A 24673-nucleotide genomic window follows, 5' to 3' on the forward strand; every position below is an offset into this window, starting at 1 on the left:
TCACATTGTCCAGATTTGCTTGACATTGTTTTGCATTTTAGCACTGTTATGTCTGAAAACCAAGATGAAGGACCATTATACCAGATTAATCTTATCATCTCTGAAATAAATATGAGCAAAAAAAATRTGAAGTGTAAGCAGATTGGAAACAACACCAAATTCAAGACTGGAAATATTTAATGGATAAAATTCTTATTGGTCACTTTAGCAGAACTTTTTCTTCTGCACACACAAACMTGCAACTAATACTAATATACTCTTAAAAGAGATTTGTGGGTGGTTAGGCCTGTGCACTTATGTGCCCAGGAGCCTCACAAAACTTCTGTCAGGGCTAAAGTGAGTTTGTGAAGAGGCCAGAACAGGATGATAGAACCCACAGGTGTCAAGATCACCAAGSTCACTAACCTGTATGACAAACTTGCCCACTTTTCCTGCAATAGTTAGCGATACATACTCAGGCAKACCTCCTTGTCTGGAGCAAGCATCAGGGTGTGAGTTACTGTCGTGTATCTGACTGCCAAGYAAACCTGAAACTGGAGCTTGGTTTGCAATCTGCAGTGTCCTTCCTCTTTTGATAGTCACTAAATGCACTTTTCTGGAAATGGCAAAGGCTTGYGATAAATTTCAGAACTGCATATGTGAGGACACACAGTTAAACTAAAATTCTTGTCCCTGAATGTTTTAAATTTCAGATCTGGATTGTCATCTAAGCAGACAGACAAGGCTGGATTTGCTGTGATCAGGGTCTTGTGAGCTGCCAAATGTATTTCTTACAAAAATAGCAGAAATTTTGAAATTAATGAAAGCAGCTGCCCTGGAGACATTTTTTTGCCATCCTACAGTCTGATTTCAGCTGGCTTGCCATTACCTACCCCATACCATACTGAGACTCTGGGAAATGTACTTCAGCGTGCTCTGTGGAGCAGCTGAGAYGAATCTGTATCACCAGCAGAGTGAAAAGACTTACCTTCTCATTTTACTCACTGGTAGGCTAATAGGTGTGAAATAATGGAATAACTGAGTGGGATAGGATTTGACTCAGAAACTCCCAGGGCCRTGGTGAAGGCTCTCTCTGCCTTCCCACTGTGCAGCTCCATCCCTTCTGCCGGGAACCACGGGAATATCAAGAGCAACACACACAGCTGCTGGGTATTGTAAGACATCGAGTATGCAAACCAGCAGTTAAAACCTCATCTGGTCTTTGCAGATCTGCTCTGATGGAAATCACTTTAGTCTAAGCTGGAGCATCCTGCATTGCTTTAATTTCTACTAGCTTTTGATGACCCCCTCAGGGGTGATTATTCTATTAGGATTGAACTTTGTAGTGCACATGCTCTCTGCCCTGGTACCGACTGTACATATTGCTTCCTTCAGCCAGTGCTTCGGGAATTAATTAGTTGCTGACTTTTAGTGAAATTCTTTAGATCTAACYGCCTGTTTTTGAGGAACCTAATTAAAAAACTTGTTAAGGATTTATTCCAACTCTGTGTGGGTTGTTTTTCCATCCTGGTCCTGTCCCATTCATTCTTAGGAAGAACTGAAAAATGCTGGTGGTGGTGGTGCTGTCAAACCAATGCATCACCTTTAAGTGCCTAAAAAGTACTGAAAAAGGAAGGAGACAGGGAGATTTGACTGCTGGCTACAGCTAACTGGTGGAAGGATGGGGAGAAGGTGGAGCCAGACCTTTCCCAAAGGTAGACAGCAGTAGGAGAAAAGACAAAAGATGGAACATGGGAAATTTCAACTAGACATGATTAAGGTAATTTTCGTCATGAAGGGGGTGAAACACTGGAACAGAAGCCTAGACAGGAGTGTCTTATCCTTTAAGATAAAGTTCTTCAGCCTTGAGCAATTTCTTYTAATCAAAGCTTTTTTGAGCTGGGTGTTGGACTATACACCTTCACAGGTGTCGTCCGGGAGAAATTATTCTGTGGTTCCAGGAGCAAAATAAGGAGGGTAGACATTTCTCATTTTCCTAAGTTGTTTCCTAAAAAGTCTCCTGAGGAGACTGCATCTCGTCTGCTGCGTTCCAAGTGTGTCTACAACCCCAAGGCAATTCACAGTATAAGATTAAAATGTCGAAGTGCCTCCAGCTCTAAGTGACTTTACTTCTCTTTCATGCTGGAAACATTTTAAGCTCGGTTCCTGTATACCATTTCTGGCAAGGGAAGTCCTGCCCCACAGACCTGTTGACAGTCAGGGGACTCACATGCATGTGAAAAAGAGTGATTCAAGCAGATTGTCCCTATTTGGCTTTCCATATCCCTTTTGAGAGGGAATTTCACCATGCCTTTTAAAGAAGTATAAAAACACACATAGGAAAGATTAACTGGCTAAAATTAGGAAGTCAAAGGGAGGAATAAATGGGCTGTTCTACAGCAGAAAGTTAAATKTAAGCCCCTACATCTATAGAGGACATATTGTAAATAGAAGTGTTTCAAAGATTGGCAAGGATGGTTAATATGTTCCATGTAAGCAAAACAGAGAAAAAAAATAGGATGGAAGTCTTTAGTGTGGAACAGAGATGACTTAAGGACAAATATGTTGGAGACTATAAGATCAGGACAGGTAGAGAGGGAAGATGACGAGGAAAGAAATTGTTTTTTTTGTTACTTCCAGTATGAGAATCCTTGTTCATCAAATAAATGCCACAAGGAATCTATCCAGGACACAGAGAGAGTCTTTGGCAGTGCATGCGGGAAAAGGGGAGCATTGTGGATACAAAAAGCTCATACTGAATTCAAGAGGAGATTTAAAAAGCACTTTGGGGGTAAAAAAAGAAAAGAGGTCTGTAAATTATGGCATAGAGAAACTATACTAGAAACCCCCTGGCAGAAAATTGCCAGAAGATGGAGGAATATTGGCATGGATACATTTCCTTTATCATCTCTAGGCATTTAATCATGGCCACTTCTGATGACAGAACTAGCTGGAAAATGGTTGAGATTTTGTTCTCCGATCTTCCTTTGTCCAGGCAAGAGATCCCTCAGAGATGCCCATGTCATGCCTGAGTGCAGCTGGCTCACCCAGGGCTCCTGGCTTCCCTGCTTCCTGACGAGCTCCTCACCCAGGGCTTCGGGATGGCCGATGCACATCTGACCTCCTGAGCAATGGGAGCACATCCAGGGCCTGCCACAGGAATCTTGSCCATGAAGATGAACCTCAGCAGACCTGAGATGATGAGACTGGAAAGTGAAACCACCTCAGCTACATGGCCTGAACCGTCCCATGGCAAGAGAAGCTGTATTTCCAAAAGTATCCAGGCTCTTTGCAGGAATCTCAAAATGTGTTTTTCAAGATAGTTACCAGATGCCTAGCTCCCCTCGACTGCAGAGTGATAGCACTTGTGAAAATGCATGAGGCACCTATCTACATCTTTAGGTGCTTAAATCTCTCCAGTGTGCTGACCCCGTGCCCTCCAGAACTTAAAAATAACTCTGCCTAATTGGGCTCCTACTTGACCCCGTGTGGTTTGAGGCCTGCTCCATCTGCATAGGCTGACAGGGCAAATGAAAATATATTAATCTGAAGTGAAAAGCACTTATTGCAGATGAAGCAGGATCCCTTGAGGTACACATCTGATCCCAAAGTTACGGACAGGCACAGCAATTTTAATATTAATACAATGTTTTAAATAATCGAGAAGGTGCGACATTATCACTTCATGGCTTAACAAAATACAAATCACACTGTTTTACACCAGGTGAAAGGACTGCAGTCTGTAACTTTTCATGATTCACTATTACAAGAATACTTGTAGTGGTAAATACTACTAGACAGGACATTGCCATTTGTGGAGCTTTTTTTTCTCCCCTCAACAAAATAAAAGAGAAAGAAAAGAAGAATGAAAATACTGGGGACAAGCAGGCTTCTCCCTGCAAGTGCATTTGTGCAACACTAACTTGAGCAGGTTGGAAGCTTTGGTGGGCAGGATAAAATAATTTAAACTCCAAACAAAAGAACCCTGAAAGACAAAGGCTGGGCAGGAGGCATGTCAGAGAACAGCATTGCACTCAGTGTGTGTGCACGTGTGCCAGAGCTGTACCTGATCGCCAGATGACCTCACATGTGTGCATACTCATCTCAGCATCTCACTACCCTTTTCCTCAGCACTTACGTTTTCAGACACTGGCATTCCCATGTTTGGCACACTCAAGATTCATTTCCATGCCTTCGTTATTTTTTTTCCCTTTCTTATTTTCCAGTGCAGTGTAAAGCACATTTTTTTGGCTGGTGAATAGGCAGAGAGCTCTTCTTGTCCAACTCAAGGACGCATTCCCTGGCATTTTCCAAGCAGATGATTAGCTGCACTCGGCTTTGCCAAGACAGCGGGTGTTGCGTAGCTAAATCCTTGTGCAGGTCATTGAAATTATTCTCTCTTGATAACTCATTGCAGCAGCTGACCTGCCCAGTTTCACATCCATCCACAGTTTCCCAGCAACACTGAAAGGCACCACCATAGATAGCACAGTGCCAGCTATCCTGTGGCCATTATGTGCAAAACGGCACAAAAGCATTTACTTAGTAAAGTAAAATTTATTGCTTTAAATTCAGGAGCAGGTAAATGGGCAGTGCTGTGATCCTGGAGCTGATCCCACCCGCCTGACCCCAGTGGCTGCCCAGAGCTTTAGGATATCGCTACCAGCAGCYACCCTTCTCACATTTTAAAACACAAAGTGCTGCCCGAGTGAGCAGCAGCCAGGCAGGTGGGGCAGGGCTCCAGCTCTGCTCCCTGCCACAGGACATGTCCCCAGCACGGGGGACACGCTCAGCCACGAGGCGAGTAGGGCACGTGTGACAGGAGAGCTCTCCTGCTCCCTCCCAGCCTCGGCACAGGCAGGCTGCACTTGCAAGGCTTCTCTGGAGAACAGCAATTATTAGTGGAATGTTTACTGGGTCACTTCAAATGGAAACAGAATGTCTCCAGGAACACTACAGAGGGCATTTGATTAGCAGTGGAGATGAACCTGTACCAGGAACTTGGATTCAGAGAATTCAGGTTCAGCCTTTGTGGCTGCAATTCTGCTCAAGTCAGGATGCCCTCTTCCCCCAGCTATTTATTTAGCTGAAACACATAACGTTCTTGTTAGTTCAGCTAGGGCTGGATATTTCTTTTYGTTCTGTTCCAAGAGAGGCATTGTTCTACAAGGAACAGCTTGTGTCTAAAAGTAAATAGGTTAGCAAAATAGCTCATGCCAGTGGGCAACAGGAGCACTCTGGGCGGTTAAGTAAGAAAATTGGAGTTTGATTTTAGATGCCCAAGTTTGAAAATACTTGTCTGTGTTCCTCACTGAGTCCTCTCACACCCTAATTCAATTCCTATCACCCTTTCTGTACAGCAGAATGGTGAATCCTAAAACTGGATGCTTGCTGTAAACTACTTGGGGNCACAGCTGCAACTTTGCATCTCCAGTGATCATTTTGTGAGCTCATCACTGCGGTGCAGGTACATTCTTTGTGTGATGTTTCCTAACGCTGAACGTAAACGCGCATGAAAGCGAGAAACGATCCCCAGCAGCCGCGCCAACCTCATTTGAGCATTAGATTATTCACTTTCCCAACTAATCAATAATTGTTATAATTAAAATTGATAGCTGCAAATAACATGACAGAGTGCTGCTGCCAGGATACTGATTGTGTATTTGGCTTGAAAAGATAGGCAGTAGCGTGGAACACTTATTTTCCAATTTGCTTTTAGCTGTGTGCAAATTGCTTTAGCTGTATCCAGCTGATTTAGACCTTGCCTGGAGGTACACTAGATTAATTGGGAGCCACACATTCATTGCTTACAGAATGGACTCTGTAATTGGTGAAATTTGTTAGTGCCAGTTATAAAATAACTATATAGCTCTGCTTTTTAGTCGTCCTTTCATTACTCTTTCAGGAAAGGGGAAAAAAAAACAATTAGAATCTTTCAGACGACCAAAATTGCTTTTAAGTCTTTATGTAAAACCACCAGTGTGACTACAGTCAATATTTTATGCAAGCCAACATTAGTGTGAATATAGTATTGATTTTTTTTCAAAACTGAGAAGCTCTTCAGCATACATAAGAGGGATTTTTTGTCCTTGTTGTGACTGAACTTTAGATAATGAAACCATTATGTTCTTATTACCCAGAGCTTTAAAAAATAACTTTGTTCTTTTTTTGTATCTTAACTAGCTTATTATTAACCTAGAAATTTCATTGTTGTTTGCTGGCACCCAAACGCTTTTAAAAGAGACTACAGCTTTTCTTAAATCCAGGCTCCTTTTCTGCCTTTGTGTATATAATAGTGACACATAAAGCCTATAGCCACATACATAAATAGAATGGACTGCTTCCAAGTTATATCTTCTCATGATTATTGATGGATACAGGATTCAAAGCCATGACCCAGGCTTTTTTCAGTTTCCCTTGTTCATAACTCTACCCTAAGACTAAATAAATTGTGCACGAACCGGGYACTTTTGTTTACAACATCTGTTACGCCAGAGATGTTCTGCGCCTTGCTTGTGTGCAGACCGTGGTACAAGACAGGGGAGTGGGGTGATTTCACAGAAAGTGGCCTGGCCCTGAGCACATCCCACCTTTGTGAGGGGACAGATGCTGTTAAACACACAGCCACCGTGTGTCTGAGCTCTTTAACTGCTCAGAAACACACACAAGGCCATGCACAGGAGACTCTTGCAAAGCTCTCGTTTACAGTTCCTGGTCCACACCAAGGCTACAAGCTCACACAAAATATTTGAGCCCACTGACCAGCTGCACATGAACTATACACTCCAAAGATAGGCTCTACTCACAAGTATTGCTAAAAAGGCAAAGCAGAGATTGCCTGTTAGCGGCCTCATGTAGGAAAATTTTGAGAAGTTCACACTTTATGGAACATCTGAAGGTCTAAACAGAAAGGAGATCCWCTGAAAACTGGTCTTGATTAGCCTCACTTGCCACAGAACTATTTGTTGTTCTTGGTCTCCTTTCCWTAGTGATTAGCTAGCAATTTGTTTTTGATGGGGTCAGAAGATAAGGGTAGTTCAGCTGTTGATTCAAGCAGAGCTCCCAACCTTGATGCTATCACTAGGGAATAATGGATAGCAAATTCAAGCAGCAACCCAGGGGCAAARCATAATGTAAAAGGGTCCAGGGTTGTGAAAGGGAGGTGGTGGTCTGGTCTGCATCCCTAATTGCTCTTACCCACCCTGATAAAACCTACTGAAAATTGTTCTGTGTTTGCCTTACAGATTGAAAATYGAGAAGGTTTTCACTTCTCATCCTCCTGATCATTGTATACTAGTCAAATGAGCCTTAGCGTGAGTCAGAGGGGCAATCATATTACTGATAAATGTTGTCTTCACTAAATCAAGGGGTTGTTTTGAAATTTGTTTTCCCTATCAGCTACCGGATCCTGCTAAGAATCTGAATGGTTTGTGAATTAATTTTGTCCTTTTAAAAAACTTGGGGGGAAAAGCCCCAAGTTGTCAAAGCTGGATTCCTGCAAGCTTATTTTTCTCTTTCAAATGACCAAGGATTAAAACAAACAAACAAACAAACAAACAAACAAACAAATAGAAACCAACCAACATCAAGAAACAAAACCACAAGACTGTAAAACATTAATAAATATATGTGGCCTTTAATATGAAGGTATAGTGTCCATTTTGAGCTTAGGAACATATGAAATACTGCATCCTAAAGACTCAGCTGAGAGCTCATCTAAGCTGCACCCTGAAGTGCTGATGTTTAAAAACAGAGCCGCCAAAACAAAAGCAAGTACAAAATGATCATATCCCATGGTGGAAATATCCTTCTTACAGCGAAAAATACTCAAAATGGCTTCTTAAACATGCAGCAGGCTATTAATGAGGAGATATGGGCTCTTTACACTCATGACTAGTAATCTAATACTGCCATTTAATGGGGCCCAAAAGAATGTAAGAATTGATAATGATAACAAACAATGAAAGAGAACAGTCCAAGAGGTTTCAGCTTACAGCCATGAGAGGAAATATAACTGGAGACACACACTTCTGGTTTGCCACATACAGTCTCTTGACTGATAATCTCCTACTCTGCAATAAAGTTCTCTTTCTCTATAATTTACTCCTGCCTTCAGATGGAAGACAGAGGAGGTGTATTCTTGGTGTACAAGAGCCCGAGGCAGGAGAATCCTGTCTTTTGGGGTAGGGAAGTTGCTGTCAGCAATGGGACAGGCGTGGTGCTCCCTAAAGACAAARTTGTCAGCCTGGTCTCGCTTGAACTTTCAGACTGACCCCTGCTTCATGCCATCTTATGCCCTGTAAGTTGCTCACGTSTATTAGAGCAACTCTCACCTCTCTTTGGACTGTAAACACGCTGTCCCTTGTGCCCCTGAGGAAAAGAGAGCACACTGGGATGGCAGCTGATGAGCCAGGGGCATGTGAGCCTGCAGCAAGACCCCAGCGGCCTCAGAAGAGTCAGGTCTGCCCCGAGGGCGGTGGCTCCACCTCAACTCCACAGGGAAGCTCTGCCTGCCCAGTGCCAGAGCTTTCTTTACAGGGACTCACTGCAGGCGGGGTTTCAGTGTCTGGGCACTCACCTGTGCCAGCTCGGTGACTGAAGTGAYGCCGCTGCTCCTTTTGCTGCTTGGGTGACCTTGCTGGGCCCACAACTCTCCAAAGCCCCGAGTTTCATAATGGAACACAGCACCAGAGTCTTTGGAGCAGACATGGAAGTTTTCTGCCAGGTCACTTTGTGTCAATGCCTCCTGTCCTCCCCACGTATCAGGGCCAGCCTTAATTGCTCCCTCCCCTTTCTGCATGCATCCTGAACGATTTTCCAGGCCAATGCACTGAATTGTAGTGTATGTTCACTAACCCTTTTACAAGTGGGACAGGTTTTAAAAGCTTTGTGACCTAGTGTGAAGTGCAGATATAAAACTCCAAAGCTGAGCAATCATTGCCATTGGAGAGCTAAGTTACTGCCAGTGGGCTACAAAAGAAATGTGGTATCAGATCATACATACAGCATTGATGTGTGACTCTGTAACAAAGGGGACAGTGAGTACATGAGCATGTGAGAGAGACTTACACGTGCATGTACACAAGGAAGAAGAAGAATAGCAATTACCTGCTCTGCCTCGAGGGACCAAATCCTTATCTGAGCTGCAGAAGACCCTGCCTAAGCCTTATGAGAGGTGTCCTAGCATGAAGAACTGGACACTGTCTTGCTATTTTAAATKTTTCCTCTCTATAGCAGCTTCCTCTACACCTTGGTTCTTTGGGGAAGTAAATCCAAACATAGGGACAGACTCCTGACAGATCAAAGGGACCAGGTTGGTTTCAGGACAGTCACAAGACATTCAGAGTCTGCAGATCTGGCAATTTCCCTATTCAAGGAAATCAACTTGTTTTCAAGCAGGGAGATCATGAATTAGGACTGCAGATACTTGTAGCAAAGCTTGGTATTAAACTGTTATGTTCCAATGCACGGCATGGAACATGTTGTCATTGACATTTTAACGACCTTTTCTGTCTGGAGCTCTACTTGAAATCAGTGGCTTGATGAGGCTCATCACTGCAAACGCTTAAGCTGACATAGTGACAGAGYGGGGAAAGATATGGACAAAAGAAAATTATAAAAAGCCTTGCTCTGGCTTTTGTAAGCAAAGGAGGAGCAGAAATTTCAGCTGTTCTTGCAGTCCGTGTAGCCCTTGATGTTGTTCCTCCCACACTGTTCTGGGAAACGGAGAGCTCCAAAGGAAGGAGGCAGTCAGCTTGCGGAAGCTGCCAGCAGAGGTGACCACTGCTGAATAGGGAGCTCATTAATGAGAAACATGTTCTGTATACAGAAGGTGCCTAGTTTGAGCACATGTATTAAGAGCCAGCTCCTTTTACAAGCTAATTGTCTGTTTCAGCCACTCTCACTGGAAGGAGAGAGGAAAAAAATGCTTCTGTACCCTCAAGTAATTTCTAGTGTCCCTTGGACTCTCAAATACAAGTTTATGCTATTGCGGAAAGAAGGGTTGAAAACTAAGAAAAGAAAAGGACATTTTTTTCATGTTGGTTGATAAGTGTGCAGGGGGTTCTTCAATCTGGGGCTTTTTATTCCATACCTCATTTCCACAGTTTGATTTGAAACAAATAAAGACAAAATTCCTCTTTATCCTTACTATTTTAAAAAAAAATATATTAGCAAGGGTCTTAGTGATGCCCTTTCCCTGCATAGCATTTTATAAAAAACAGCCTAAACACAAATCCCCTAAGAGCAGAAACTGCACATGCTGCTCACTCTGAAGGTGCAGCCAGGGCTGGGGGCTCCTGGAGGCTGGCAGGTCCCACATCACTGACCCCAGACAGGGAGCAAGACAAGGCCACAGCTGTAGCCCAAGGCATCCGCACCCCTGAGCCAGGGATGAACAGCCTGGACTGAAATGTGAGCCCCGGGTCACTGASAGTGGTGGGCAGGCGAAGGTGGGTAGCAGAAGCTCCATGGGAGCCTGGGCGGGGCGAGCAAGGCTTGGTAATACCCCCAGGGCTCTGGAAACAATTAAGAGAACAGAAGTCATTTGCTTGTCAAAATGGTTGCTTTAAAATTAGTCTCCCGTATTAGGGGTTTAAACAGGCTTTCAGAAAGCTTTTGCTTACTGATCTAATTCTATTTTTTATCAAGCATTGCTGTGCTGTTTCATGAGGAAATCCTGTAGCATTATGCTCAAAACACTAAGCAAGCACTATCCTACCATCAGCAAACTTAAATGGTAGAGCATAATATAATTAATTATCATAGACCATTCTACTTTTCAAAATGACTGCAGAATGCTGCTGAAACATCTGTGAGGCTACTGGAATTGACCTATGTGTATCAGCTCAGTCTGCAGGAAATAATTTGTTTATAACAAAATCTGCTTTCACGGTCCCCAGAACWCTTCTTCTATCATGTTATGGTGGAGATTAAGTTTTCTTCATGACAAATATTTCTAGGCCACAAGAAATAATTGCCTTTGCCAAATCCGTAAGTTTGTTAATTTATCAGTCCAGGTGAGAAATTTCAGAGTTGCTACTGAAGTTGAAAGCAGTATTTAGCATACGTAGCACAAAAATTACTAACTGCCAGTGTAAGAATTTTAATGGTGTCTACCTCCTCACCACTGGAACATGCACAACTTTAGCTGATGTATCCTCTCCTGAATGAAAACTTCCCCTGAATGAAAACCTCTTGCATTTCTTGGTAAGAGTAATATTTGGCCCCCTCCAAAAGAAAAGGAGAAAAAAAAAAGGAAGAAGGTAAGAAAAAAAGAAAAAAAAATAAAGAAAAAAAATGCCAACTTGCAAAAAAGGCTGAAACTATGAGAACTTAGGAAACACTGACCTAGAAAAGAAACTTCCCGAGGGAGAACTGTAGTTCACAGTAATGCTAGAGGGTGTTTAGTACAGAGAGCTACATAAAGTGCTAAAACTGAAATCAGAGCTCTCTTTCTAAAGCAGAACAAAGATARCACATTAAGTAATGACTGTATGTCTCCAGTTCCCTCTGATGCAGGGCGATAAAGRTTCAGACTTCCTACATGGGCTTCGTATCATTCACAATTTTGAGTCATTGGATGGTTTCAAAATAGCTTTGAAAACTGTAATGTTTTTCGTCAGTTACCTTAAGCTCCTTGCTAATAGTGGTCTCTCCTAGCTGCCCATGGCATCTTGTGCCATCATCTATGAGGTGCTGCAGCTGTTATTCAGAGGTAGCTATAAATATGAACTATGCCATATGAATTTGAAGGGAGATATGTTCTCTGTCCCAAACACTGCAGGATAAGGACAGGCAGGATACATTAACACAGTTTAAGATACAGAAAAAGGCACAGGTCAATGGATGAACTGTGATAAAAGGAAATAGAGAGAACTAATCAAGGGTCAAGCTCACAAATGTATGCAGAAAGCTTTTAGATGTGCAAATAGAGTTCTGATGATATCAGACAGATGTAAGAGGGCTCGTTAAGCTGGCAAGAGGCACAGAGAGGGGAGAAAAGAGGAGAGTGTGGCAAGCAAACACCAGAGTGAGATTCTGAGACAGAAGAATGAGGACAGTACATTTGTCAGTTGTGACAGTAACAAGACTGATGCAAGAAGGAAATATGAACTCCCTGCATGACTCTCACTGGATCCCCGAGAAGAGCCAGGGTGGAGAGCTGCAGAAGGACACTGTGGTGTCCTTTGCTTACACCACTTTTTGTACTATCAACAATCCCTTGTGKGTGTTTCAGGATGGATTCAAAGATTCTCTGATTTCATGTCCTTTGGGAGTCCTTACTCTTCCAGCAGTGACAAGGATGACCAGTGACCACATGGCACCTATCAGAAGCAAAGAGGGGATGCACGGTACAGAATTAGCTCTGTGACTTCTCAGGTCTTCCCCCAGGCCACCAGGGAATCTAAAATTACAAAACTGAAGTTAGGTTTCTCCCCATCCCCATTTTCACCAGCTCTAGACTGCCCTGGTAGCTAGTCAGCTCAGTTGGTTAGACCAGTGTCCTGTTTGAGCCCSTAGAGCTATAAGATGGTTTCAAAAATACCCCGGCCCCCTTTGCTGTTCACATCCATTTTTCTCCTATTGCAAGTATCACAGGCAGTAGCTCCTTGGCTGTGTTTTTTGAGTCTGAGTGATGGGCTTGCACTGACAGAACCTTTCCTGTCTCTAGCTGCATTTACATGGACAGACCAGAAACTCAAAAAGGTGTACCACATAAGCCCTGCTTCACCTTTGCAAGACATCCAGCAACATCTGGATGAAAGACAGAAGCAAGATCACTGATATCTGCTGCTGGAAGTGCAGGGTGGTAGAGGTCAGCTGCTTACTAAAGGTAGCAAAAAGGTATAATCCCACCCTGTGGAARACAGAGTGTAAATGTATCTGTGTCATGATGCATCTGCTGCCCCTTTGCAGTGACCAGCCTCTGTGGCTCTTMGCTCCCAGGTGTATAAATTGTCTTCCCTGTGTTACCGCTTCAGTTTGCCCTTCCTCTGGATGCTCACACAGTGGTGAGGTGACCCTGGCAGCTGCACAGCAGTGCTCAGACATGTGAGTGGACACCTTTGGCTTTGGGGAGTGCTGAACCAGAGCGACACTCAATGTGGCACAGCCTTTAGGGAGGTCAGCATGGAGAAAGTTAAACCAAAAAGGAGGCTATGAAGCTAGATGGAAGAGGTAGTAATGTTAAGTGGAGGAAGACACTAAATGGCAATAGRTATCAGCCACTCTTACAGAATTCAAGGATACAACAGAGCGGTAACATTAATTGCAATTTTAACTGTTGCTTACCCAATCAATCAGGGTAATTCATTCCAGTTACTTATGACACTCAACCACACTAAATCAAAATCACCAATAGTGTGAATTCGTAAGATCTGTTTTGCTGTGGTAGCATTCATGATTTAGGCAGAAAAAAACAAAAGTCAACGGTATATTTCAACACAAAAGTCATCTGAGCCTTTACTATAGAAGTAATAAGGCATTTATTATTTCAAGAGCCCTGCATTCACAATATCCCCTTTTTCAAAGAAAACACCCCTTCCTTCCCATTTTTATGAGGCTAACTTGTAGTATGTCACCACTGTGAGACYTCTGAATGTGTTCAGAACAAGACAATAATAGTAAGCCACAGATGAATGATGTGTAGTAAAAATCAATAAACCTTATAACTATTCACTAAGGGAACTGATTTTATGCCTATAAAAATAAAACAATTATAGCAATATTAATGGCAGATTCATCATAGTAATATAAAAGTCCAAGTGTGCTTGTCTGTTGGGAATCTTTAATTCATCCTTCTGTATTAAGTATTCACAAGGTAGAAGAAACGGAACCAACTTCAAGAACAACCTTTAACTTGCAGTAATTCAGCCTGTCAAAAAAAACCCCAACAAACACAAAACAAACAAAAAAAAACCAGTAMAACTTTAAAAAGCAGTTTTGACAATCAATGTAAGTGGGATATGCAGAAAAGGAAAAGAGTTAAAGCCTCAAAAACTCGACCAGTAAATCTGATTTTTTTTTTCACATCACAATTAGTGATTTCATGTTACTGTGTACTGTGTTAACTGCATTGTAACAAAACAGGGGGTACAGCCACATAAAGTATTTATCTTGTAGTAATGCAGGTTAAACACAGCAAAGGATTATTTTTTTTTAAATTCACAGGTCCTCTGTTTTCAGGCATCTATTCATTTTTGGGGGAAGGGCAATACCGATATAATAGGAAAAAATTTGCCTATAATTTACAGCATACAGAGCTGCTCTAAAATGGGTATTAGAGACTTCAGTTCCACTAATACCATCCAAAGTGTTACCATGGGTCTTTTCTGAGCCTATCAGGGTCAACTGAAAGAGGTCCATCTGCCATCTGGCTTGGACCCTGCATTGTCATCTGGGAGAGGACAATGGCACAGGCCCAGCAGGAGCTGTGCCATTGCTGCAGCCTCTGCTATCTACAGCTATGACACATCTTTCAAAGTGGCTCATAGACACCCAGAAACTGAAAAGGGAAAAAAAAAAGAAAGAAAAAAAATCAAATTGTTTTTCATTATTCTGATTGCCAAATTATTTAAGGCAAGTAAAAAAATGAAAGCATTTGATATAGGTTTTACATAAAATAAACTAGGTTACAGCATAAAACAAGTAAACAGGTAATGGCATTAAAGTCTCTCCTCTAAATCTGGGTAATTGTAAACATTAAAAAAAAGACTGCAGGACTATTCAAGTAATAGAACAATCACAGATGTCTTCTTGTATGCAGGCTATTAGGTTATCTGCCATTCAAGATTATCAAAAAAGACATTTCATTATTCACAGATGCTCATTATCTCCATTTAAAATCTATACATTATATACAACACAGTTTTTGTGGTACTAGAATCCCCATGCCTTCCAAAGGTATATTTTTCACAATACACAATTACAATGAAACAGTGAATACAGTAACATTTTACACTGATGCATCTTAATAGGAACCACCAAATAGACATCTACATTGTACCAAAGTGTCATCACAGTTAGCCTCTCTGAGAGCTTGTGGGAAATACCAGAAGGGTATGCAAGGTTCAGGCACACTGATACATAACATTATTTATTTACAACTGGAAAGGAAAGAAGAAAGAAGAAAAAGGAAAGGAAGAAGAAAAGAAACAAACAGCCTTTTGCAGTTAACGCCTTCTAAACATGACAAATACATATCTCCATTTAGTGTGTGGTTCGCAACTTAGCAGCAGACCCTGTGTGCGAGCCTTGGTACTGATACAAAAAAAGTAAAGAATATATATATATTTTTATATATATATGTATATATATATATACGCATATATATATATATAAAAACAGAAGTCTAATTACAGCAACATTTGTTACTCTGTGATAAAATCTGCAATTTACAAAAATGAAATGACTGGTTTTTGCCTGCCATTAAGGCATTTCAAATTAACACCATGGAACTGATGTCTGTAATAAAGCGCTTCCTCATGTGATCCAGTCACATGACAATGTTCATCCCCAAATTCATCATTCTCTGAAAAAAAGAAAGAAGAAGGTTTTAGTAAGCAGATCCTTTCCTCACTTTTTTTTTTTTTTCTTTTGGCACCTTGAATACATCATCAAAAGAAATCTGTACAAATATTCTCAAAGCCAAGAAGAAAAGATGGCAAGCCATGTCCTCATCCCTCCCCTGCCAGGAATAACATCCTAAGAAGTAACCTGTACCAGAATTTATCTTCTGGGTTCTTATCCCCTATCATCTATCAGCTTTTTCAGGGCTACAAACCTTTCTTACTCAAATAATTCCAGCTAATGATTGCTTGTTTCAGCGTCAGCTTTCAGATACCCATGGAACCTCACAGTTTTATTTAATACATTAAACTGAAGCTTAACAAGGCAGTGATCAATGAAACACTAACGTTAAAAGAGGCTTTGGGTTTTTCACTTGATATGGGATCATCATAATACAGAAATTTTCCTCTTGAAAACCTCTTGAAAAACTGAGAGGCAAATGTGTGCAATGAGTATGTGACTCAAATACGAAGCCATCTCTAACAGGCTCCCAAACAAACCTCTCTGAAAGCAGGACCAGCAAACCAAGAGACTTGCAGAATACATAAAAACCTAAGTTTTTCTGGTCACACATGGAGCCAACTGAACATGAACTTTAAATTCATTCTATTAAAAATTTGGATCTTAAATTGTATTTCTTAATCTCTTGTTTTATCTTAATACCAATCTTAAAACACACTCTATGGAAAATTTCAGAAGACAGACTATTTGTTCTTTCTTAATGACCTATGCTACAGTTAAAGAACACAACTAAGGACAAAATCTCACTCTGTGGAGAACAAAACTGCAATTAAGCCAAAGTACCAAGTTTTTCCTCAACCTTAAAAGCTGTGTCATACAAGGAAATGCAGACCATTAGGCTAAAAAATCTATGATTTGCTTTCTCCTCTCTGTGTTACAATATATAATTTATTGGCTATTTACCTTCTTTGTGCAGGAAACATACCAGATGCAGATGCCTGAGCAGCCACCTGCTGAGTGGCAACAAGGGCAGCAGAGGTCAATCCTGAGGGAAAGAAGAAACAAAGGAATGTTGATGTATGTCTGGTTTTAATGGATTTTTGTGCTCAGAGAAATGATAGGAAGGATCTCTAAGGCAAACAGCCCGAGAATGTGGGGGGGGTTAACACTAGCTAAATGGCAAATATTGCAGGCAACATTGTTAAGRCAGTCTGCCCAGTATGATCAATATACCTTTCTGAAATGAACTGAATTGTCTTTGATAGATATTCTACAAGAAATTACAGCATTTCTACTTACTGCATTCCTTTCCAAATACTGCACTGCATGATGCTAAGTGGTTTGTATGAGTTCGTGAATAGGAAGCTCAGTAGAAATAATAGGTACCAGGAAACAACAAGAATCAAAAGTCACAGTGAATTACAGAAACGACATGCCAGCTGCTCAGGATACAATACTTTCATAATAACTTACCATTTTTACGGTTTTGCTACTAAACAAGCATAATGCATCCCAAAAGGCATATGGAATCACTGAATCACACTGACAAAATGTCAAGACTCTTACACAGGAAAAATAAGTGCTGAGGCACCAAGTGAACATAAAGAAGAAATGTCATTTAGCCACCAGTTGTGGTAGGGCGTACTTTGCTGCATGGGAGGAAACCTCCTTTTAATTCAGCTAGAATCCATGGTGAGAGAAAAAACATTCAAAGTCTGGAATAAAACCTAGGGAGAATAAATTGTATCTCACTGTGCTGCTTTTTCCCTGACTGCAACTTTGTGCACGGCATTTGCCAAAATACAAAGAGTCCTCTTTCAAATAGTCAAATTATAACAAGCCCAAACCCTTGTGACTGTGATGCCTTGTACATAAAATATGTTCAGTATAAAAAGCTTTTGTCTTTGCTACACTTCCTCCATTGCTTACASAACCCTAATTATACAAAAAGGAGGTTGGTTGGTTTGGATTTTTTACTGCCTTTCAGCCAGTTAATGTCATTTCGCGGGAGGAATCAAAACATYCATGTGGATGACAGCCTAACTGGTACATCTTCAATAATGCTCTGACACCCCRTTTTGGAAACAAAACTTGGTATTTCTATTGGCATGAAGGCATTAATTTATTGTTAGAGCATGCAATGAATTTTCAAGCTTTCTTCCTAAACGTAAAGCACTTCCGATGCAACACCAGGATCTCTATTCAAAATGCTTCATGTAGGCATGATTTCCAATGTCAAGGCAACAATTCCATGAGGCAAGCTAATCCTATCCATTGCAAATTTTCTGCTCACCTTGAAATGGGTCATACTGTCCAGGTATGAGGGGGTAGCCCATTCCAACATGTGTATGGTGGTGTGTGTGGAGATGCCGCTGGCTAAAAGGAGAATGGCGGTCTCGTTCCCTTTCTGCTTCCCGTTCACGCTCAGCTGGTGATTTTTCCACAGGCTAGTAATAGAAAGTGAGAGAAAACTGATGTGAGAATKTTAAAAGAGATGAAATCACAACAAAACCACATGCTACTGCGTTTTGAAGGTCAAAAACCTTTTGAACACAAATGATGAAGCTAATTTTTTCTGAAGAAGTAACTCTACTGGGTTTTTTGCACTTGATGGTAATCTAAAGGTAGCCTTTCTGGCTAATGGAAGATTTCCCAAGGCACAAAGATTTAGGGGAAACACACTACATCTTGAAGACACCACACTGACTTTTGGTTTTGGGCTTCTTGAAGCTYGGCTGGCTTGCCAATGCCTGAACAACCTAGCTGAGCTGCAGAAAATCAACCCTCAACCCTCTAAACGCATTCTGAGAATCAAGTTTGACTAAACAGGGGAAAAACCTTTTAAAAACAGAATGAGAGTCAGTGACTTGCTCACAATTAAAACAGCATGTTTTAACCTATCTGAAAGTGAAATAACGGTATTTGTTCCAACTCTATAAACCTTGTTTGTAGATCTTCAGAAACMGGGGCTAGTAATCAGCCACTTGGAAAATGTGGATTCTTGGCAAAATACAAGGAGGGAGTATTATCAYATCCCGTAGCCCAACTTCTCATTTCATTATCTGTTTCCAAAGAGGAGTTTCCTTTGTAACTGCAAAAAACTGTGCACTCAGGAGGTATCTCTGAATCTGTATTTCTAYATGAGTCCATACAAGATAGGAAAACTCAGCACAGAACTGTGTTATATGTGCCACTTCCAGTTTATGCCATGGAAACWTCCTAACTATAAATTGCTTTTCTTGTAAGCAGTACTCTAAAGAAGAATCATGCATTCATAGCTTGATGCCAGATTGTGTGCTTCCTACAATTCTATTCCTCCCCTACCCCTTCCTATATGTAACACTCTTCAGAAAGATTAGACAAAGCCTTACAACAGGTGACTTGCTGCGGTACTGGTTGGCATGCTGCTGGAGCAGATCCAGTGCTTTGGACTCAGTGGTTGATTTTGCATTGATGCTTGGGCTGGTATTGACCTTCTCTGCCTCTTCTCTCCCTGACATCTTCCCATAAACTGGATAATGAAATCCTGGAGAGAGATAGGCCCCTGCAGGTAAACAACAAACACCACATCAAGTTACTGTTTTTACATTTTGATTACATCAAGGTAGGAGAAGATAATGCCAGAACTGAGAATAACATCAAAAGTAGATCACATGACTACCAAATGGCAACTTTGCTCTTCAATTTCATCACCTAATTTACCCTGATGAATGGAGGTTATAAAGAGGGTTGATAGTTGACAGCCATTTCRGACATTTATGGGTCCTCTTTAAGTAAAAGGAATAGTAACTGTAATGGTTCTGACAGTAAGTGCTTAGAATATTTTTATAGGCAATAAACTATCTGTCAGTCTAACAGCAACAGCAGACTGTCAAGTGTTGAGAAACTTGAGAGTTCATAAAAGGAACATCTTGTATTAAGTCAGTTTCACCGACAGAACTTTCCCTAGCACAGGCACAAGCAACACAATGTCAYCCATGAAGCTTCTAATTTACCCTAGCTGCTAACAGAAATAATAAAATACAGGCTTTGCTGAACTTGAGGGATCAAAACTTAACTAGCATGCAAGGCAAATTTCAGAATACATACCAGGATAGCTGTGCATKAGGACAGGAGAGACTGCGCGATAGGCTGGATGGTTGGGATCGTACATCTGCGGATACGGATATGCATGCAGGTACTGGATGTATGACTGATGCTGACTCATTGGTGAGGAAACTGCTACTCTAGCACCCCGAGAGTCCTTCCAATTTACAGGAGTCTTTTGATCATCRTTTTTTATCTTGCTCTCATCCACTGATTGAGAATCAGAACGCTTGACCTCTTTAGGCTCCTCTTTAATGCTTGCTAATGAGACAGGAAGGTTAGGCAGGGAACTTTCCTTGTTAGGTGTTTTTCTAGGGCTGTCTTCTTTTAACTTTTTCTCACGATCAAGTTCTTCTGATTTTTGCTGATCAAGGTATTTGGGCTGATAGACATAATGATGCCATGTTCGTGAATCCGGATCCTAACACAGAGGAGAAAAAAAATTGTTCTAAACTTAGACATAGAAATAAGTTTGCTATTGATACTTCCCATAATTCAGTTAATGTATTTTTAATAGCTGTTTTAATACCATATCCCTATTACATAGAGGAGAGGCTTGCTTGCTACAGAGTGCCTCAAGCTCAAAGTCAAACCAATATTCCCATGAAGGAGCAAGAGTCTATTATCAAAATTTAATTCAATTGCTTCATCTTATATCCTTCTTCATGCCTTTAACTAGCTTAATCATGAAATACATATGCAATGTAATAAAGTTCTGAAACCATGTTATTCATAAAACATTTTAATTAAAGCCCACAGAGATATTTTTCCCACTAGAGAGCAAAATGTATCTGCGAACCACAAAATTAGAGCTGGCTAATGTTATGCCAGAGCACTTAGAATACCTGGAACAATGCACATGAAAAACTGATCTTGCTGGAAAGATTCTKATGCTGCCTCTGATATTACAAACATCCATGAATCAGTAGAAGCCAGACATTAAAGCAGGCTCCTTCAGCTCAAAATCTTATTTTAAGTTTGTCRAGTTACAAATGGGAAGTATTTATTGAATTGGGATCACATGGTTTAAAGGACATGGATGGGGCACTGTAAATACTTTTTTACGTAATATATTACACAGACCAGTTTATAAACATGCTACAGAATTAGGATGGAGAGTTCTTTACAACACCACACCAAATCCATATTGAGAAGTAATAGGAAGACTTCTTTCCCTAATACAAGGATATGCAAGAGCAAATTGTAAACATTTTCCCCAACTGACAGACATTTATGGCACATGCCGCAGAAATATAAGCACACAACTTGGACAGTCTGGTTCAAATAGTCACTTGAATCAGCAAAAATCTTCTCCTACTTAGGGCTGTACCATCCCACTTCCTTTAGAGCTCCCTACTCCCACTCCCCTGACCCTACTGTACCTTGAAAGACAGCCTGTAAGGGTGAAGTCTGGGATGTACCATACACCAGAACATGAAAGCATCAAGCATTGAGGCTCCAGTTCAGAGCACGGAGACAGTTGCATTGCCTCAAATGAAGGCAATATGACATCCACGAAGGTCAGCATGAAGTCACTGGATAAAATTCTGGTTCCACTGAAGTCAATGGCAAAACTATCGCTGACTTCAATGGAGAGAGGATTTCATCCATTGTGTAGGTCTGTAGGGGCTTGAGGTTGGTTGAGGAGAGAAGGGGAACTTAACTGCTTCAGAAAGGTCACCTTGGGTTAAGATAAAGAGCTGTGCTTTAAGCCAGCTCTTCAAAGAACCAGCTCACCCATCTTTAGTAAATGCCAACTGTCATTTAACAAAAAAAAGAAACACTTCAAACCATGTTTCAAATCTACTTTAAGTCCTCTCACAATGAAAGCTGCTTATTTTGCTTGAAATTTCTCGTTTCTTAGCTAAGTAAAATGCTTAGAATTTACATCTAAAAGAGAAATCTAATTCTATTTTATTCATGCATATAATTTAAAATAGTCTATTCAGGTCTTAAGCCTGGGTTCTGTTACCACCTTACTAGACTTTCTAATTTATTTTTTTGTTCTTTTCAAATAGCTCAACTGGGAGGTTTATTGGTCTATTCACAGACTACAATACCATCCAGCATGAAAAAAGGGTGGTGGAACTTGTTTGGCTGCAGAGATAGAAGAACATAGCAGAATCAGGGAAAAAAATCTCACATGACTTAAACCAAGACACTCTTGTTCCATATCCTGTGATCTCACCTGTTTAAATCTTGTGGTTGGATCTACTCCTGTTTGCTTCATGGAGTCCATAACAGATTTCATCTCCACAGCCTCCTTTATAAGCTGGTGGTTTTCCATTTGTTTGGCTTTGAAAGTGTCAGACTGAAGCTGCTGCTGGTGATTGGAAAGGATCTGTGATTTGCTTGTCTCCTCACCTTTGTTAGGAACTGATGACCCTATTTTGGCGTTATTTTTGCTGGACTCCGGAGTTGAAGGGGCCTTTGAAATAGTAGCAGATGGAATATTCTTCTGCTTACTGTCATCCTTCCCAATCTCCTTCAAGGGGGGGTCATTCTTCCTTTCACAGTCCCTCCCACTTTGTGCCATTTTCTGTTCTGCTAGTCTCTGGTCCTCATAATATTTTTCATACTGCTGCCTGTAAGCAGGGTTGGAGGCCATTAAGGACTTTTGGTCCATATAGAGCCCATAGGCATACTGTCCATAATAAAGTGACTGAGCAAGTGCAGGGTGTCTTTGAGTTATTACCGACTGATGTTGTGGCTGCAAATTAGAGGAAGTGCTTTCGCTTTTCTTGGCATCTGACGATTCTGCCTTCTCTTTCTTTTCAGCCTCTTCCTCAGTCTCTTTTTTAATCTTCAGCCCCTGTGGGGTACTGCTGTTCCCAGCTGCTGGGGCACTGACCTGTCCAGAGTGCAAGTAGCTTGGGGAATAATAAGGATCGTAGCCATGGTAATAGGGAGAATGAGAYTCTTTTGCTTGAGCTGATTGTGCTGTGGTTGAAGAATGTCCTTTTACAACACCATCTTTATTAGAAATAATATCTGATGGAGAGCTGGCCTTTGACCTCATGCCCTCTGACCTGCTGTCAGAGCCACCATCATCAGCTGCATCAGAAATATCTGAGTAAGCAGGGCTGTTGGTTTTAGCAGCCGTGCTGTCTGCGCCATTCTGTGTCAACACGTGCAGTGGGGCCATGGCAGATTGTCCATTCACCAAAGTGCTGCATTCCATCCTGGAGGCACTCCCTATGGAAGGGCTGGGCGCATTGTCTGTGAATGTGTAAACTTTATCAGCTTCAGCCTTAATACTCGCCATCCTGCTCTCTTGAGACTCTGACAGTCCATTAGCTAGCACTTCATTCTTGTTGAGATGGTCCTTTAAAAAATGTCCAGATAAGTCTTTTCCAGACCCTTTTGAATCCTCCAGCTTCCCCAGCTTAGAATCCATCTTGGGGCTGCCCGTCTCTTTGCTTTCTTTGTCCTTCAGCTTTCGCTTCTCCTTTTTCTTTTTGTCTTTGAGTGATGTGAGAGCTGGGTTTACAGTGCTTGGCTCTCCCATAATTGTGGGCTTTGGTTGAATGGGTTTCAGTGGAGGGCTCTTTGGTGTAGCCTGAACAATAGTAGTTGTTAGAGAGGGCAGTCCCGGTATTGTCCCTGTAGTGGTGGTTGTAAAGGCTGTAGTAGGTATAGCTATTAACTGGGGAGGAGTTGGTGCTGGAGCTGGGGCAATGGGCCTGGCTGTTTTCAGTTTGGAAAGGTTTTTATCCACTTTGCAGTTGTTCGATTTCTTGCCTTTATCACCCAAACTCTTCTTGTCAATTAATCCTTCAGCCTCCAATTTCGGCATTTCGGTTTGCAAATTGCCATCTGCTACTGAGCAATTATCCAGTGTGGCTGCCATGTTAGAAATTACAGGAAGGCTGTTCAATTCAYTGTTCAGATTCTTCTTTTTGCCAGAGTTCTTGCCAGTTTTGGAATTGATAACTGCACCAGGACCATTGCTGGTCAGTTCCCTCTTTCCCTTGGGGGTCCCTGGGGTAGCAATGGAGGAAGGAGATGTCGGTGCTTTTAGCGGATCAAAGCCTGGCAAATTTGTGCTTTGCTCACTGCATTCAAGTGCCACATTACTCAGTGCTTCCTCACAGTCTGAAATTTTGTCTTCACTGTCAGGCTCAAACTCCAGTTTGTTTTCTGGGTCTAAGTGTGCATGAGCCTGATGGTAACGTAATCCATTAATGTGCTTGTACTTCTTGTTGCAGTTGGGGTGAGGACAGTCAATGAGCACTGGGGAGGAGCAGCCTTGATCCAAAAAAGTAGTCTCGGGTTTCCCCTGTGGGGTGGTGGGAGTGCTTCTAGAGTTAGTACGAATGCGTTTTCCAGACTTATTGTCCTCTGAACTGGAGTTCAAATCCAGCTCCATAGGAGGCTTAGTTTTCCTCTTGTTTGTGGATGAGGGGCTGGCTTTGACTTCATCCATGGCGCAGTTTGGGGGTGTTCTGCGCCCACTTGTGTTAAGGCTGCCCCTCCTCCCCTTCCCATTGGCACCACCTCGATTTTTATTCTGAAGTCCTCTGGACTCTGCAAAACTCGCATCATTCCCAGGTACAGCTGCAGCTGCAGCGGACCTCGCCCGCTTTCCCCTGCCCCGTCCTCCGCGCATTTCCAGGTCACTTGTTGGCGATTCACAAAACCTGTACAAACAACAGATTTCATCAACAGKACTCTTGAACCAAAATAAACCAACACCACCACCATGTCCCATAAGAGAGCCTTCACATATTGTTATAAGAAAGATGCCCCTTTGACAAATGAGAATGTTAYGGCGTCAAAGGCAAAATCATCAAAAAAGGACAAAAATCCATGTAATTAGAACAACGGTGCAAAAAATTTTGCTAACTTACAGAAATGYATTTCAAAATTAACGGCTCTGAATGAATCTCATGTATTTCCCCTTCCATCTCAAAAATACAAAAGTAAAATAAAAAAGAACYTTCATGCCACATTTCACTCTGAAATGGAGAACCACTCATTTCACTGGTGCATGCTTTCAATTATAACCAGTTGTGCTTTATTAATGTCTGTACAGCCTCTTGCCCAAGATTAGGGGTTCAAATACACCAGAGAGAAA

At 41.6% G+C, this 24673-nt stretch overlaps 1 protein-coding gene across 4 annotated transcripts in view; it reads right to left on the minus strand.

Annotated features, from left to right (window-relative positions):
* Positions 1 to 13467: 13467 nt before the first annotated feature.
* The window catches only part of ZNF608 (zinc finger protein 608), an 84745-nt gene continuing 73539 nt past the window's right edge, over positions 13468 to 24673 (minus strand). For 2 of the 4 annotated variants that reach the window (XM_057367766.1, XM_057367765.1), the window contains exons 5-10: positions 21785 to 24236; positions 19600 to 20017; positions 18882 to 19054; positions 17804 to 17957; positions 16496 to 16555; positions 13468 to 15511 (exon numbers count right to left, since the gene is read on the minus strand). In XM_057367766.1, coding sequence (XP_057223749.1) covers positions 15375 to 15511; positions 16496 to 16555; positions 17804 to 17957; positions 18882 to 19054; positions 19600 to 20017; positions 21785 to 24236 — 3394 coding nt within the window. In that variant the 3' untranslated portion in view covers positions 13468 to 15374. Of the gene's footprint in view, positions 15512 to 16469; positions 16556 to 17803; positions 17958 to 18881; positions 19055 to 19599; positions 20018 to 21784; positions 24237 to 24673 lie in introns of those variants that run through there. The other 2 variants (XM_057367767.1, XM_057367768.1) reach the window with 2 other exon arrangements.

The sequence above is a fragment of the Malurus melanocephalus genome, unplaced genomic scaffold (genome assembly GCF_030028575.1).
Source record: "Malurus melanocephalus ecotype Western Australia unplaced genomic scaffold, MMel_1.1 scaffold_84, whole genome shotgun sequence".
In the NCBI taxonomy this organism is placed as follows: domain Eukaryota; kingdom Metazoa; phylum Chordata; class Aves; order Passeriformes; family Maluridae; genus Malurus; species Malurus melanocephalus.